At 39.9% G+C, this 16,950-nt stretch overlaps 1 protein-coding gene across 9 annotated transcripts in view; it reads left to right on the top strand.

The window, feature by feature from the left end:
* The window catches only part of LOC128698541 (activating transcription factor 7-interacting protein 1), a 109,017-nt gene that overhangs the window by 51,051 nt on the left and 41,016 nt on the right, over positions 1-16,950 (top strand). For all 9 annotated transcript variants that reach the window (XM_053790812.2, XM_053790814.2, XM_053790813.2 and 6 more), the window contains exon 2: positions 13,595-14,168. In XM_053790812.2, the coding sequence (XP_053646787.1) occupies positions 13,656-14,168 (513 nt within the window). In that variant the 5' untranslated portion in view covers positions 13,595-13,655. The remainder of the gene's footprint in view (positions 1-13,594; positions 14,169-16,950) is intronic.

Genomic DNA, 16,950 nt, shown 5'->3' with positions numbered 1-16,950 from the left:
TGGGGGGGGTCGGTGTGAGCCTGTTTAAGGTCTAAATACATTCTGGCTATTTAGATTAAATTTAATAGGGAAAGTACATCAAGACAACCAAAACCATTTACCAACAGCCATTATAACTATCTTGTTAAATCATGCATTTTAAAGAGAATAAACTAAAGACAGCATAGTATTACTAGATTAGGCTATTAAAGTAGTGACATCATGTACCTATTATATTCAGCATAACCACTGGTATAAACCTTGGTAATAAATACCGACAAGTTGGTTTAGAAAGACACGTAAGCAAACACTATAACATATTTATTAGAAAACGTTTCGGTCCTGGGACCTTGATCACTTCTAACATACAGAGGTAGAAAGACATTATATATATAGGCGGAGAGTGAGATGTGACGCACGTGACCTGAGGAATGTCATAAGAACATAAGAATGGAGGAACACTGTAGAAGGCCTACTGGCCCATGCGAGGCAGGTCCTTATCAAAACAACCTCTGCCTATGATGAGGACCAGTAGACGATGAAATCATGTGACTCCTGTGTTGTGGAAACTACAAAATTTCAAAAACATTGGCATACATGATACTTAAGCAGCACCAACCCAACAACACAGGAGTGCTCTCGTGGATCGAGTCATGGCTCACTGACAGGAAGCAGAGAGTGTCCATAAATGGGGTTAAATCCGAGTGGGGATCTGTAACAAGTGGCGTTCCACAGGGATCAGTCTTGGGCCCGTTGTTGTTTATAATATATATCAATGATCTTGATGAGGGAATTACTAGTGATATGAGCAAATTCGCCGATGACACAAAGATAGGTAGGATAATTGATTCAAACGTAGATGTTAGGGAACTTCAGGAGGATTTAAACAAACTCTATTCTTGGTCAGAAAAGTGGCAGATGCAGTTCAATGTAGATAAGTGCAAGGTTCTGAAGCTTGGGAGTGCCCATAACCCTAGTACTTATAAATTAAATGATGTAGAACTTAGCCATACAGATTGCGAAAAGGACTTGGGGGTTATGGTGAGCAGCAACCTTAAACCAAGACAGCAATGCCTAAGCGTACGTAATAAGGCAAATAGATTACTGGGATTTATATCAAGAAGTGTAAGCAACAGAAGTCCAGAGGTCATACTGCAGCTTTATACATCATTAGTAAGGCCTCACCTTGATTATGCAGCTCAGTTCTGGTCTCCGTATTACAAAATGGACATAAATTCGTTAGAAAACATTCAGCGTAGGATGACTAAATTAATACATAGCATCAGAAATCTTCCTTATGAAGAAAGATTGAAGACTCTTAAGTTACATTCACTTGTTAGACGAAGAATGAGGGGAGACCTGATCGAAGTGTATAAGTGGAAGATAGGTATTAATAAAGGGGATATTAATAAGGTCTTGAGGATGTCTCTCCAATGAGAGAACCCGCAGTAATGGATTTAAATTAGATAAGTTTAGATTTAGAAAGGACATAGGAAAGTATTGGTTTGGAAATAGGGTAGTTGATGAGTGGAACAGTCTACCTAGTTGGGTTATTGAGGCTAGGACTTTGGGTTGTTTCAAATCTAGGTTGGATAAGTACATGAGTGGGAAGGGTTGGATTTGAGTGGGACTTTCACATCAGAGCTTATTTCTTGGGTAGCATTGAAAATTGGGTTGGGTAAATGTTTTGTTAGTGGGATGAATTGTAAAGGACCTGCCTAGTATGGGCCAGCAGGCCTCCTGCAGTGTTCCTCCTTTCTTATGTTCTTATGAGTCACATGATTTCATCGTCTACTGGTCCTCATCATAGGCAGAGGTTGTTTTGATAAGGACCTGCCTCGCATGGGCCAGTAGGCCTTCTACAGTGTTCCTCCATTCTTATGTTCTTATGACATTCCTCAGGTCACGTGCGTCACATCTCACTCTCCGCCTATATATATAATGTCTTTCTACCTCTGTATGTTAGAAGTGATCAAGGTCCCAGGACCGAAACGTTTTCTAATAAATATGTTATAGTGTTTGCTTACGTGTCTTTCTAAACCAGCATAACCACTACAGCACTATTATTGCCTTCATAAATCGCTGACCATTATTATCATCATTGCATCATACATAACACTATCAAATCATATAAACTCAAGAAAGTAAAGAATTGTTTATATTCGCAAGCACTTCTTAAATAAACTTTTTTCAGGATTTCATATTGGCAAAATCATCAATTATATTCTGAAAATCAATATTTCTTGTTAAATCAGACTCAATGGTCAACAAGGCTAGGTTACACAATTTGTCTTGGCTCATTGTTGAACAGAGCTGGTTTTTCACTCTTTTCAAAACAGAAAATGAACGTTCTCCTTCACAGTTAGTAGCTAGAAGTATTAGGTAAAGGCAATACACTATGTCAACATTAGGGAAGGTTTCTGAGATACCTGCATTTCTTAAATGTTTCAAAGCAGCTGAGGGCGCACATTTTTCAGGTGGAACTTTAATCTGATTCATATACCCAGAAAAATTAACTATTTCTTCAACAAATGTGTCTTGAACATCTGCTGAAAGGTGTTGTTGCAACTTTAATGCAGCTTCTCTCAATTCTGCATCTGGCATAGTAGTAATTTTGAACAGAAATCCAAACTTGTCATTGAGATTCTGGTAGATTTCTTTTCTTTTCACCAATTCTGTAATCAGTGAATCCAGAATGACGAAGTATGTAGCTGTCTTACATTTCTGCCTTGGTAGCAACACAATTTCATTGTCTGCTGAGCAGGGCACATATTCAGCAAGTTGGTTGATTTGCTTGATACAGGCTTGCAATCCATAATATTTACCCGACATGTTACTTGCATTGTCGTAGCTCTGGCCACGGCAATCCATAATAGAGAGATCATGTTCAAGCAGAGTATCCAGTACTACATTCATCATTGTTTCTCCATCATGGCCTGAAAGAGGAATGAATTTTATAAAGCGCTCTACAGGCTTACCACTGGAGTCAACAAAGCGAACAATGAATGTCAATTGATCTGTATGTGAAATATCTGGTGTTGAATCTACACTTATTGCAAAGTATTTTGCAGTTTTCACTGTTGCTATGATGTTATTGAGGACCTTCTTAGTCATCAGTTCAATAAATTCATTGCATATAGTAGATGACATGTAGGATACAGTGCCTCTTCCTGCATTCCCAAGGCGTGACACATGATTTGCTAAGAATGGATTGAATTGTGCTAACAGTTCTATGATCCCTAGGAAATTGCCATTGTTTTCCGAACCAAAAACCTCATTTTCTCCACGGAAAGCAAGTCCTCTTAGAGCTAAGAATTTTACAACAGCAACAACTCTTTCTAGAACTTTTCTCCAATAAGTGTGCTCTTTTTCAGTTTGATTTTCCAAATGAGAATCCAATAAGCCTTTTTTCTGTGCGCGAAATACACTGGCTAAAATGCAGCTCCTGTGAGTGGTGCTGTTTTCATGTTCCTAGAAACGCTTGGAATTTTTCCAGTCATTGAACCCCTGTGTGAAGGTATTTTCTTTGGTAGAAAATAACTTGCATGCTGAACAGTACACTTTTCCTGAGCTTTCAGAGTATACCATCCATGATCTTTTCACAGTTTCTGAATTTGCAAGCTTCCTATAAAACATAGATGACTTTAAACAACGACGACTTCCATCATCATAAATCCTTGCTGATTTCCTAAAGTCAATGTTCAGAGTTTGACTGAAGTTTCCTGCAATGAAAGCATTATGTAGAGAATCTGGGATTACATTTGGCCATGAGGCAGGATCTTTTAAGACAAATCCTGTGGATGAAATGTCCGTTGAGACATTGAGAGGAGACACAAAAGAAGTAGATGCTGGCTGAGAAATAATGGAGGGAGGGCTTCCTGTATGATCTGACGTATCTGCAGATTCGACTGTACTGGTAACATCAGAAACTGTTTTCGTGAGCATGTCTGTGATCTTTCTGCAGCTTCCTACATCTTTCTTTTTCTGTTCTTCTTGAATTTTCTTTTCTTTTCTGTGACCCACTCGCATAAGAACGTCCAACATCACGTTCACGAGATGCCATAATGAGGATGTATCATTATCTGTAATTATGCAAATACAAATTTTTCATTATCAATTATTATTAATTTTTTAATTATTATTAACAAAAATTTTCTGTCAATTGGGGGGATATGGCCCTTGTAGCCCCCTTTCCTCTGGCTGCGCATCTAAAAATTGAAAACGTTACCAGAAAGGAGTCATATACAGCACTTTTACCATAGATTAGGTTAGTGATTTGGGCTACGAATATTTTACTAATTCATCTTCCTTGATCTCCAATTTACTTAAACAGAAATCATACTGAGTCCAAGGACAATGCACAATGGTATTTATATTACCATTTTCATAACTAAACTAATCATTATGTTTTGCATGATATATGGCCTACCACCATAGATAAGGACATGAGAATTAAAGAATGCAGGAACAATTTTCAGTTTCACCCAACCAACGATTTTCTGATGTGGCTTATGTGTTTCTGGGGAAATATGTAGTAAATTAATTGATGTTCTACATCACTTCCATCCCTGAAATGCTGAGCCTCTTCCAAACTGCCCTTGCTGCTGCCAGAGAGCGTATGACAGAGCTGCGGCAAACAGACTGGGAACAATTTGTCAATGGTCTCAATGCTCACACCCCACTTAGCCGGGCATGGAGGGACATAAATAGAATTAAGGGTAACAGAACTGGGCAGATCACGCACCCTCATCCCTTGCATAGGGCGAATGAGTTAGTCAGTGCTTGGGCTGCTACATCTAGCTATGACAGTCTTCCCAGTACCACACAGGCAAAATTAATGGACAAATATGATGCAAGGGAGAGACTTGTTTGCTTTATGCTCAGCAAGGCAGATGACTGCAACATTCCTTTCACTAATTATGAACTTGATGCAGCACTAACTAAGGGCAACTCCACGTCGCCTGGTGAGGATGGTATTACTTACAACATACTCAGATTGCTGTGTCGAGTACCAGGTAATCCTTTACTTGAATTATATAACATGAGTTATGTCACTGGGGAGCTCCCTAAATCATGGACCAATAGCCTCATTATTCCCATTCCGAAGCCCAATCAACAAAACTCATTTCGCCCAATATCCCTTACTAGCTGCTTGTGTAAAACATTCGAAAGGATGATTCTTAATCGTCTTATGCACAGAATTAAGCAATTCTTGTCTCCCCGGTTGCATGGCTTCATGCATGGAAGGAGTGTGCATCATTGCATTACCACCTTTCTCACTCTGCACACTGACAGCTCATACACTACGTTCCTTGACCTTGAATCCGCTTTTGATGTAGCCAACCGACATGTAATCATTAGTGAACTTGCCAGAATGGATGTTGGAGGATGGCTTCTCCGCTGGATTAAAGGTTACCTGTCCAACAGAAAGTCGTCTGTGTTGTTCCAGGGACATAGAAGTGTAACTAAAGATTTTGAATTAGGAACCCCACAGGGAGGTGTGCTTAGTCCCACCCTTTTCAACATTTTGATTAATGCCTTACTTAATGCCATGCCTAGCCAGCCCCATCATTATATGGTTAGTTTTGCTGATGACATAATGATTCACACCACCGGATTCTCCAACACCCAAAACATTCTTAATCATGTACTAGCCGGGTGTCAGGACCTGGGGTTAATAATCTCAGGGGATAAAACAAAGATACTCAACAGACGTCCTCCTCGGCAGAGAGGCACAGTTCGTCAGATCCAGTTGCATGATGGGTCTCTTCTAGAATATGTAAGCAGATACAGGTATCTAGGCTTTGAGGTTCCACTACTTGGACCTGTTGTAACGAGACTTTGTCGCCAATACAAAGAAAGGCTGAGAGCACTTAGAGTTGTGGCTGGGTTTCACCCCAGGTATGGTGCTAATGTTAAAATTGTGAAAATGATGTATCTTGCTTATATTAGATCATTGGTTGATTATGCGGCGCCACTACTTGCACTCGTGTCTGACTGGAAGCTTGGAGGGCTGGAAAAACTGCAAAACGAAGCAATGAGGATCATCCTAGGATGCCCTCGTACTGCCAAAATTTTAAATATGTGGAAAGAACTTAATATTCCAAGCATTAGAGATCGTGTTACTGAAAGAAATATCCTTATTGGGGTCAATATGCTTAGGTTAGCCCATTCAAACCCCTGCACAGAAGCCCTCCAAACTTTCCTCAGCACTGGTGAACATCCCTCCAGATGGATCGAAAAAACTGGAACCGACCTCCGCATGAACCAGCTACATGATCTATATCAAGTTAGACAACAGAGACATTTCCCTGCTCCATGGGATATTACCCCATTCCAAACTACCATTCCTCCATTTCCCCCCCAAAAACTCTTCTTAAATCACAACCAAAGCTTCGTCTTGAAGCCAAACATGATGCCTTAAGCTGTATTGATAACTTAGTTACACAGAACAATCTTTCACAAATTATTTACGTTGATGGTTCTGTTCACCAGTCCACTGGTGCAGCTGGTAGTGCTGCTGTTGTCACACAGAGTGATGGCTCTCATAAAGAAATTGGAGCACGCATCAATAACTGGGCCTCGACCCTTCAAACAGAACTGTTTGCCATACTCCTTGCACTCAAATGTGTCCATGTATCTAAGGTTGATACTTTAATTGTAACTGATTCTCTGTCATCCATCAATGCTCTCAACTCATTAAGTATAAATTGTGGCATGCTTGTGTCAGAAGCCAGACATAGGTATGGTAAGATTGTGGACAGTTGAGTTAGAGTGCACATGCTGTGGATTCCATGTCACATTGGTCTTCAGATGCATGATAGAACTGATAAATTGGCTAAGCTGTGTGCTTTCAAAGAGGGGGTAGATTACAATCTTGGGTTGTCAGTTAGCAGTTTGAGAACAATAATACGAAAAGAACTTCAAATGAACTTTATTGACTTAAGACTTAGGGAGATTGACACAAGTCAGTCCATCTATCATCATTCCATCATGCAGGAGGAGCCACTTGTCTATGGTGCATCCAACAAAATAAGCAGATTCTTGGATGTCACTACTGCCTGGCTCCGGCTGGGTTGCAAGTATCTATGGCAGGTTAAATCACCACCACCAGATGTAGACCAAACGAAATGTAAACTTTGCCAGATGGACTATTGTCACACCTTGCATCATTATGTACTGGAGTGTGATCAAATTAATGAATTTAGAAACAACTCACTCAGAAATGTTCAAGAAATAGCGAAGTATTTTATCCACAGTGGTATATTACAGACCATTCTGGAGAAATACCCTGACTTTGCTAGCTGTAAATAATGCATTACCATGTGTGTGTGTGTGGGTGGGTGTGTGGGTGGGTGTGTGTGTGGGTGTGTGTGAGGGTGTGGGTGTGTGTGAGGGTGTGGGTGCGTGTGTGTGGGTGTGCGTCCTTGTGTGTATGCATATATTTGTACGCTCGTGTGCATGTCTGTGTGTGCACCCTGGTGTGTATGTGTGTGCGCGCGCGTGCTAGTGTGGGTGTATGATCCACTTAATATTTGTATTTATAACTCATTACAATTGTGACCAGGTGTGGACGTATCAGTGGTTCATTACTTTGTAATTTGTTCATGACTGTAACCATGTATAGGAGTGAGGCTGATTCATTACCTTTGTAACTTGCCATGATTGTGACCAGATCTACCTGGAGTTCATTACCTTTGTAACTAGTTCAGCTATCATAACTTTGGGGTCCAGTCACTGGACCCATTATTTTATTATTATTTATTATCTCACTGGCCGATTCCCACCAAGGCAGGGTGGCCCGAAAAAGAAAAACTTTCACCATCATTCACTCCATCACTGTCTTGCCAGAAGGGTGCTTTACACTACAGTTTTTAAACTGCAACATTAACACCCCTCCTTCAGAGTGCAGGCACTGTACTTCCCATCTCCAGGACTCAAGTCCGGCCTGCCGGTTTCCCTGAACCCCTTCATAAATATTACTTTGCTCACACTCCAACAGCATGTCAAGTATTAAAAACCATTTGTCTCCATTCACTCCTACCAAACACGCTCACGCATGCTTGCTGGAAGTCCAAGCCCCTCGCACACAAAACCTCCTTTACCCCCTCCCTCCAACCTTTCCTAGGCCGACCCCTACCCCACCTTCCTTCCACTACAGACTGATACACTCTTGAAGTTATTCTGTTTCGCTCCATTCTCTCCACATGTCCGAACCACCTCAACCCTTCCTCAGCCCTCTGGACAACAGTTTTGGTAATCCCGCACCTCCTCCTAACTTCCAAACTACGAATTCTCTGCATTATATTCACACCAAACATTGCTCTCAGACATGACATCTCCACTGCCTCCAGCCTTCTCCTCGCTGCAACATTCATCACCCATGCTTCACACCCATATAAGAGCGTTGGTAAAACTATACTCTCATACATTCCCCTCTTTGCCTCCAAGGACAAAGTTCTTTGTCTCCACAGACTCCAAAGTGCACCACTCACCCTTTTCCCCTCATCAATTCTATGATTCACCTCATCTTTCATAGACCCATCCGCTGACACGTCCACTCCCAAATGTCTGAATACATTCACCTCCTCCATACTCTCTCCCTCCAATCTGATATCCAATCTTTCATCACCTAATCTTTTTGTTATCCTCATAACCTTACTCTTTCCTGTATTCACTTTCAATTTTCTTCTTTTGCACACCCTACCAAATTCATCCACCAATCTCTGCAACTTCTCTTCAGAATCTCCCAAGAGCACAGTGTCATCAGCAAAGAGCAACTGTGACAACTCCCACTTTATGTGTGATTCTTTATCTTTTAACTCCACGCCTCTTGCCAAGACCCTCGCATTTACTTCTCTTACAACCCCATCTATAAATATATTAAACAACCACGGTGACATCACACATCCTTGTCTAAGGCCTACTTTTACTGGGAAATAATTTCCCTCTTTCCTACATACTCTAACTTGAGCCTCACTATCCTCGTAAAAACTCTTCACTGCTTTCAGTAACCTACCTCCTACACCATACACCTGCAACATCTGCCACATTGCCCCCCTATCCACCCTGTCATACGCCTTTTCCAAATCCATAAATGCCACAAAGACCTCTTTAGCCTTATCTAAATACTGTTCACTTATATGTTTCACTGTAAACACCTGGTCCACACACCCCGTACCTTTCCTAAAGCCTCCTTGTTCATCTGCTATCCTATTCTCCGTCTTACTTTTAATTCTTTCAATAATGACTCTACCATGCACTTTACCAGGTATACTCAACAGACTTATCCCCCTATAATTTTTGCACTCTCTTTTGTCCCCTTTGCCTTTATACAAAGGAACTATGCATGCTCTCTGCCAATCCCTAGGTACCTTACCCTCTTCCATACATTTATTAAATAATTGCACCAACCACTCCAAAACTATATCCCCACCTGCTTTTAACATTTCTATCTTTATCCCATCAATCCTGGCTGCCTTACCCCCTTTCATTTTACCTACTGCCTCACGAACTTCCCCCACACTCACAACTGGCTCTTCCTCACTCCTACAAGATGTTGTTCCTCCTTGCCCTATACACAAAATCACAGCTTCCCTATCTTCATCAACATTTAACAATTCCTCAAAATATTCCCTCCATCTTCCCAATACCTCTAACTCTCCATTTAATAACTCTCCTCTCCTATTTTTAACTGACAAATCCATTTGTTCTCTAGGCTTTCTTAACTTGTTAATCTCACTCCAAAACTTTTTTTTATTTTCAACAAAATTTGTTGATAACATCTCACCCACTCTCTCATTTGCTTTCTTTTTACATTGCTTCACCACTCTCTTAACCTCTCTCTTTTTCTCCATATACTCTTCCCTCCTTGCATCACTTCTACTTTGTAAAAACTTCTCATATGCTAACTTTTTCTCCCTTACTACTCTCTTCACATCATCATTCCACCAATCGCTCCTCTTCCCTCCCGCACCCACTTTCCTGTAACCACAAACTTCTGCTGAACACTCTAACACTACATTTTTAAACCTACCCCATACCTCTTCGACCCCATTGCCTATGGTCTCATTAGCCCATCTATCCTCCAATAGCTGTTTATATCTTACCCTAACTGCCTCCTCTTTTAGTTTATAAACCTTCACCTCTCTCTTCCCTGATGCTTCTATTCTCCTTGTATCCCATCTACCTTTTACTCTCAGTGTAGCTACAACTAGAAAGTGATCTGATATATCTGTGGCCCCTCTATAAACATGTACATCCTGAAGTCTACTCAACAGTCTTTTATCTACCAATACATAATCCAACAAACTACTGTCATTTCGCCCTACATCATATCTTGTATACTTATTTATCCTCTTTTTCTTAAAATATGTATTACCTATAACTAAACCCCTTTGTATACAAAGTTCAATCAAAGGGCTCCCATTATCATTTACACCTGGCACCCCAAACTTACCTACCACACCCTCTCTAAAAGTTTCTCCTACTTTAGCATTCAGGTCCCCTACCACAATTACTCTCTCACTTGGTTCAAAGGCTCCTATACATTCACTTAACATCTCCCAAAATCTCTCTCTCTCCTCTGCATTCCTCTCTTCTCCAGGTGCATACACGCTTATTATGACCCACTTCTCGCATCCAACCTTTAATCCACATAATTCTTGAATTTACACATTCATATTCTAGTTTCTCCTTCCATAACTGATCATTCAACATTACTGCTACTCCTTCCTTTGCTCTAACTCTCTCAGATACTCCAGATTTAATCCCATTTATTTCCCCCCACCGAAACTCCCCTACCCCCTTCAGCTTTGTTTCGCTTAGGGCCAGGACATCCAACTTCTTTTCATTCATAACATCTCATAACATCTCATAGCTATCATAACTTTGGGGTCCAGTCACTGGACCCATTATGTACCTTTGTAATCTTTTGACTACCGCCCACAGGATGGGTATGGGGTGCATAATAAAGATATTAAACTAAACTGTGTGTGTGTGTGCGTGTGTGTGTGCATGTGTGTGTGTGTGTGTGTGTGTGTGTGTGTGTGTGTGTGTGTGTGTGTGTGTGTGTGTGTGTGTGTGTGTGTGTGTGTGTGTCAGTGTGTATGTGACTCAACAATCAATATTTGCACCAATAACTCATTACAGTTGTGACCGGGTGTGGAAGTGTGAATTGCTCATTACACTATAATTTGTTCATGATTGTAGCCATGTATAAACGTAAGTAACCATTCTTACAGAATTCATTACCTTTGTAACTTGTGAGCTCATTACCTTTGTACCTAGTTCAGCTATCAAAACTTTGGGGACCCAGTCCCTAGACCCATTATGTACCTCTGTAATCTGTAAATACCTTTGTAACTTGTCATGATTGTGACCAGACCTGCCTGGAGTTCATTACCTTTGTAAATTGTGAGTTCATTACCTCTGTAACTTGCTCAGCTATCAAAACTTTGGAGTCCAGTCCCTGGACCAATTATGTACCTCTGTAATCTTTTGACTACCGCCCACAGGATGGGTATGGGGTGCATAATAAACATATTAAACTAACTAAACTAACTCGCAACTTGAAAACTAAGCATTTTCGACGGAAGTGATGTAGAACATCAATCAATTGAGATCTGTTATTGAAATGATAAAGACTTAGACAGGACAAAGTGCTTTTAAAACCTACAAACGGAAGTCAGTTTGCGTTTTTAGGTTTTTCTTTATAGTATTTTTACCAAAAATGCGTCTTTACTGGTCCATGCGTCTTTACTGGTCAAGTAACCCTATCAGGTACCTCCCTTAACATTTAGAGGCGAAAACAAACATTTATCCATACACATCAATGTCTATCAACAACACTTCAGTTAATTTGTCACAGTACAAGTCTAGATAACGTGTAATTACTACAGAAAATTGGAGAGGAATCTCCCATACCCACCCATTAGCGGGAAAACACAGCTGTTCTGATGTAAACAAAGGCGTGTTGAGTGTTGCCATCTATGGTTAGGTTTATTTATTTTTATTTTATTTTATTTCATTATTTATTTTTGCTTTGATTAATTTTTAAAAATCAATTTTACTCCCCAAACACTTGAACTTTTTAGGTAGGGACCCCTTTGCACTTGCACCATGTGCGCAGTCTTGGATAAGCCCCTGAACCCCTTGGACCGCGGGGCCCCCAAATGTGCGCAAATCCTAGTTTGCCTATGCGGTAATCTGGCCCTGCACACGCCTTCTGAATGGCATATGAAACTTAAGTCTCACCTCCCACCTTCCCTCCATGATCTCCAACAAACGTCCCCTTCCCCGCTTCCCCACAAACACCCCCTCTGCTAGTGGTTAAATTGGTAGCGGCTTCGGTTCACATGCTCATTGACTAGGGTTCAATTCCTTAACCAGTGTAAATGTTGGGCATGTTTCCTTACACCTGCTGCCCCTTTTCACCTAGCAGTAAATAGGTGCTTAGTTGTGTCCCGTAGCTTGATTGCTAGCTCACACACTAAGGTCCGGGTGTCGATCCCCGGTACAAGTGGAATCGGGATGTTTCCTTAAAACACCTGCTGTACAAGTTCACCTAGCAGTAAAGTAGGTACCTGAGTGCTAGTCGACTGGCATGGGTTGCATCCTGGGAACAAAATTAATCTAATTTGCCCGAAATGCTCTGCTTAACAAGGGGCTTTCTATGTAGTATGTCACTGATGCCAGCTAGGCCTGTATACCCAGTACATGCAGAAATAAAGATTATTATTAGTAGATTCTGTAGGTCGCATGGGACCTTCTGGCTCAGGAGCAGCCCTTTCCCAAACTCATTCATATACATACATACTTGTTAATCTATTTATAAAGTACCCAAAGTTTCCTTAAATGATGTTACCTGGAAGTTTGTTTCATTTATCCACAACTATATTACCAAACCATTGCTCTCCTATATCGTTTGTAACTTGAATGCATTACTCTGAGTCTTGTCTATTCTACCTGGCGGGTGTTCCGGGGGTCAACCTCCCCTGGTCCAGTCCTTGACCAGGACTCCTGGTGGATCAGGGCCTGATCAACCAAGCTGCTACTGCTGGCCGTATGCAATCTGTCCAGTTCCCTCTTGAAGGCAGCCAGGGGTCTATTGGTAATACCCCTTATGCATGGTGGGATGATGTTGAACAGTCTTTGGACACTTTATTATGTGACTTATATCCTCTATTCCTGTTTTCCACGTGTTCACTTCAGTCATTATCCCCTAATTCTGTGGACTGTACAGTAGCCCTGGATAGACCAAAACATTATCTCAACACTCTTAATTTTTTTATTACTACAGTATTCATTTTATTGTTTCTTATCATTTTACAGTGTACATTGATGATACTCATTCATATTATCTTTCATAGCTTCTTAATGTCTGTACATGGCAAAAGGGGCAGAAAGTAGCTAATTGGTTTTATTCACAACTGACCCCTTCAATTTTTAAGTAGGCCTTCTTAATATTTTTTTCAGTTACTTGACATTTATTTTTAATGCTAATTTAGATAATATACAAAATGATATTGTGTTCATTAAAAGTATGAAAACTAGAAAGGAAAATACTGTACATTATTTTTATAAAAAATAAACTATTTAATGTTAATCGTTTCAGATTGTTGCAGCAGCAGCCGTGAGGCCAGTATTTTTAAGATTGAAAGCTGCTTATTAAGACCATGAAGGCAATGGAGCCTGGGGCACCCATGATATCTGTGCCCGCAGGAGTACTAAAGGAATTCATGTCTCCCACAAATTCTCGTACTCCAACCCCACCACCTGCTCCCACAGTTAGCGTCTCCAATATTATCAAGAGTTTAACGCCAACATCTACCTCAAATAACAATTCTCGAACGTCGTCTCCTTTTTTACCAACTTCAATCGATCTTTCGGCTGTTACAGTTAATTCTGTTTCGTCTGTACCTACATCAGAAGCCACAACACCCATATCACCATCTCTAACTAATGGTCAGTTGCCAAATGACAGTGATAATTGTGAAAATGAAGAAAGGTCTAAATCACCCGAAATTTGTGCTAGAGTGGATGCCTCGGGAAACCACAGTTTATCAGAACCAGTAGTTAATGGTATTTCTTCTGGTGTTAAACGAACAAGTGAGGAAGAAGGCGGTGCAAGAAAGCCTGATCTGAAGAAGATTAGAGTGTTCGCAAACTCTGTGGACAATGGACTTAAGGTAAGTACAAGCATTTAAAAGTTTTGCATACAGTAATGTACTCTACATGTTGTACTTGCCTAACTCGCTCTCTTACTCTCAACCTTTTTATTAGGAACTGTGCGTTACTTATGATGGAGTACCCTTGCTTGATATCCTATTATGTTTTTTCAAAACTGAAAATTATTCATTGGTGATGCACCATATCCTTGGCCTGACAATCCAGCAATTTGTTCTTCCTTCCTTCCTTCATTATACTGTTTTGTTTTTCATCATCCTAGCACAGGTACAAGTAGTAGGTAAATAAGGCATGATTTTCTTTTTCAAAACTTTTGCTGTTGGTCCATGCAGCTTACACTCACCAGGTGGTATAACATCTATTTCTCTGTACCTTCTCCACATTTGAGTGTACACGCCAAATATATTGATATGTAGATTTGGATTTCCAGCTAGACATATTTCTTAAATACAGTATGTATGTACACTATTGGTAATAGTCTTTCTTTTTAAGTTAGTATCTAACACCTATCTAAGGTGTGGTATTATTAATCTTTAAAATGAGCCCCTTGATATCTAGTTAGGCACCATTGCCTTTGGCACATTCATCTTTTTTAGGTGGTTTTTCACATCTTTTTGGCCATCACTGTGTATTATTAGCCATTGGGATTTGATGTCTTTTTTATTTCTGGGAGATGGCATTGATCAGTCTTATATAAAATCTTGTATGTGATCAGGTCTTGTCTTCCTCCTTCCACATTCCTTGGCCTGGGGCCAGGCTTTTCTGAAGCTTACCTGGTCAACTAGGCTGTTTGTTGATGGTCAATTGGTCCACATCCTTCACAGACTAGCTGCTCATAAATGCTTTATTTCCTGTGCAGCAGAACGACCAGATGACATATACTTTATATATATACTTTATAGATTTTGAAAATTTTTGTTGACCTACAACTATGAAAGTGCCTAGATTTTTAAACATGTAATAAGTTCTTTCAAAGTAAAATAAATTCTAAAAATTTTAATATTTGCTTAGACTACTTAGTAAAATGAGCTTTTCTGGTTTTTTTTTCTGCAAAATTTCTAATAACACTATCTAAATCAATTTCTCTGGCAGTGCTTGATTAAATACTCAGTCTTACTAAATAAACAAGTCAGGTTTGAGACATAGTAGACCTTTAAAAGATCTTTGTGCTGATGCTACTGTAGCTGGAATTGTCAACAATATTCTCTAAATCTAACACAAACATTTGGAAATATCTCACAAAGTTTGTAGTCTGTTAATAAATTTAGCAATTCTAAAGGTTTCATTTCTGGTTTTCCAAAATTTGCTTTATGTACTAATGGTAAATGTTGCATTTCTGCTGCCAAATCTTCATCATTAAGGTCTGGGCCCCAGACCAATGTACTGACTGAAACCCCTCTCTCATAGGCCCTGACATGGTCATTAGATAACGCAGATGTTACGTTCCTGAAAATGGCATGTAATCAGAAATGCGTGTAAACTGAACTGAAGAATTTTAGGAAAAAATAGTGTTATGTTATTAAGACCCCCTAAAAAAAAATTCACCCAAATTTCTTGGGTCTTTAAATTGTAAACAACAATGATAATATTGTAATTATGTGTGGTTGTAATGATATTTAATAAAATACTTATAGCTGTGAAGATTACATAAATATTACTTCTTACCATAAATTCTGGTTGCTGTTGCATGTTGTTGATTTTGATAAAAGCTTGTGTGACCCTACTATGCTGAGGTGGAAGGTTGTGGATTGTTAGCTGAAGTAGAAGGTTGTGGCTTATGGCATTGAGAATATGATTATATAGTTTTATCACATTTAGCTGTTGTAGCAAGATTCGAAACTCCTCACAGGGATATGTTAGTGAAAGTTTTTTTTTTTTTTTATGGTAGTCTTGAAGATGCTGGCAGAGAGAGTGGCTCTAGAGATTTCTGGCAGGGAGTTCCAGATTTCAGGTCATTTATGCACATTGAATTTTTATAAAGGCTAAGCCAGACATGGGGTATGTCAGAGATTTTTTTGTCTAGTATCATGTCTGTAGGCTCTGTTGCAACTGTTAAGGAAGTGCTTCAGGTCAGGATTAATATTAGAATTTGTTTTCCTGTATATGTCAAATGCATGGTAGCAAGAGTGAATGTTTTGTATAGTAAGTAGATTTAGGTCTTTGAAGAGTGGGGGAGGTGTGTCGTTTAGCAGTGAACTGTGTGATCATTCGTACTGCGGCTTTTTGTTGAGTTATTATTGGCTTAAGGTGATTTGCTGTTGTGGATTCTCAGGCACAAGTAGTGTAGGGGTAGATCAGTGAGTGGTATAATGTAAGTAGTGCTGTTTGTGGTACATAATGATGCATCTTGGAGAGGATGCCAATTGTTTTGGATACTTTTTTGTAATGTGTTGCCTGTGGGTGTTGAATTTCAAGTTGCTGTCAAGGTACAGACCCAAAAATTTTCCCTCATTATGTTTAGCAATAAGAGTATTGTTAATCGTAATCTTCAGTTGAACATTACTTGCTCTGCTCTCAAACTTAATGTAAAAGGTTTTGCCAATGTTAAGCATGAGTATATTGGTGTTGAGTGATGCTAAATTTGGGTGGGAAATAACAAAAGTTGTGTCGTCGGCAAAGGGAATAGGTCTAAGGGGACTCTGGTGGGCTGGTGGTTAACGCTCTTGCTTCACACGGTGAGGGCCTGGGTTCGATTCCCAGCCAGAGTAGAAACATTGGACGTGTTTCTTTCAACCTGTTGTCTATGTTCCCCATCAGTAAAATGAGTACTTGGGTGTTAGTCGA

The sequence above is a fragment of the Cherax quadricarinatus genome, chromosome 88, assembly GCF_038502225.1.
Source record: "Cherax quadricarinatus isolate ZL_2023a chromosome 88, ASM3850222v1, whole genome shotgun sequence".
Lineage (NCBI taxonomy): Eukaryota > Metazoa > Arthropoda > Malacostraca > Decapoda > Parastacidae > Cherax > Cherax quadricarinatus.
Note: the sequence above shows the minus strand (reverse complement) of the source record. Positions and strands in the feature narration are given on the sequence as shown.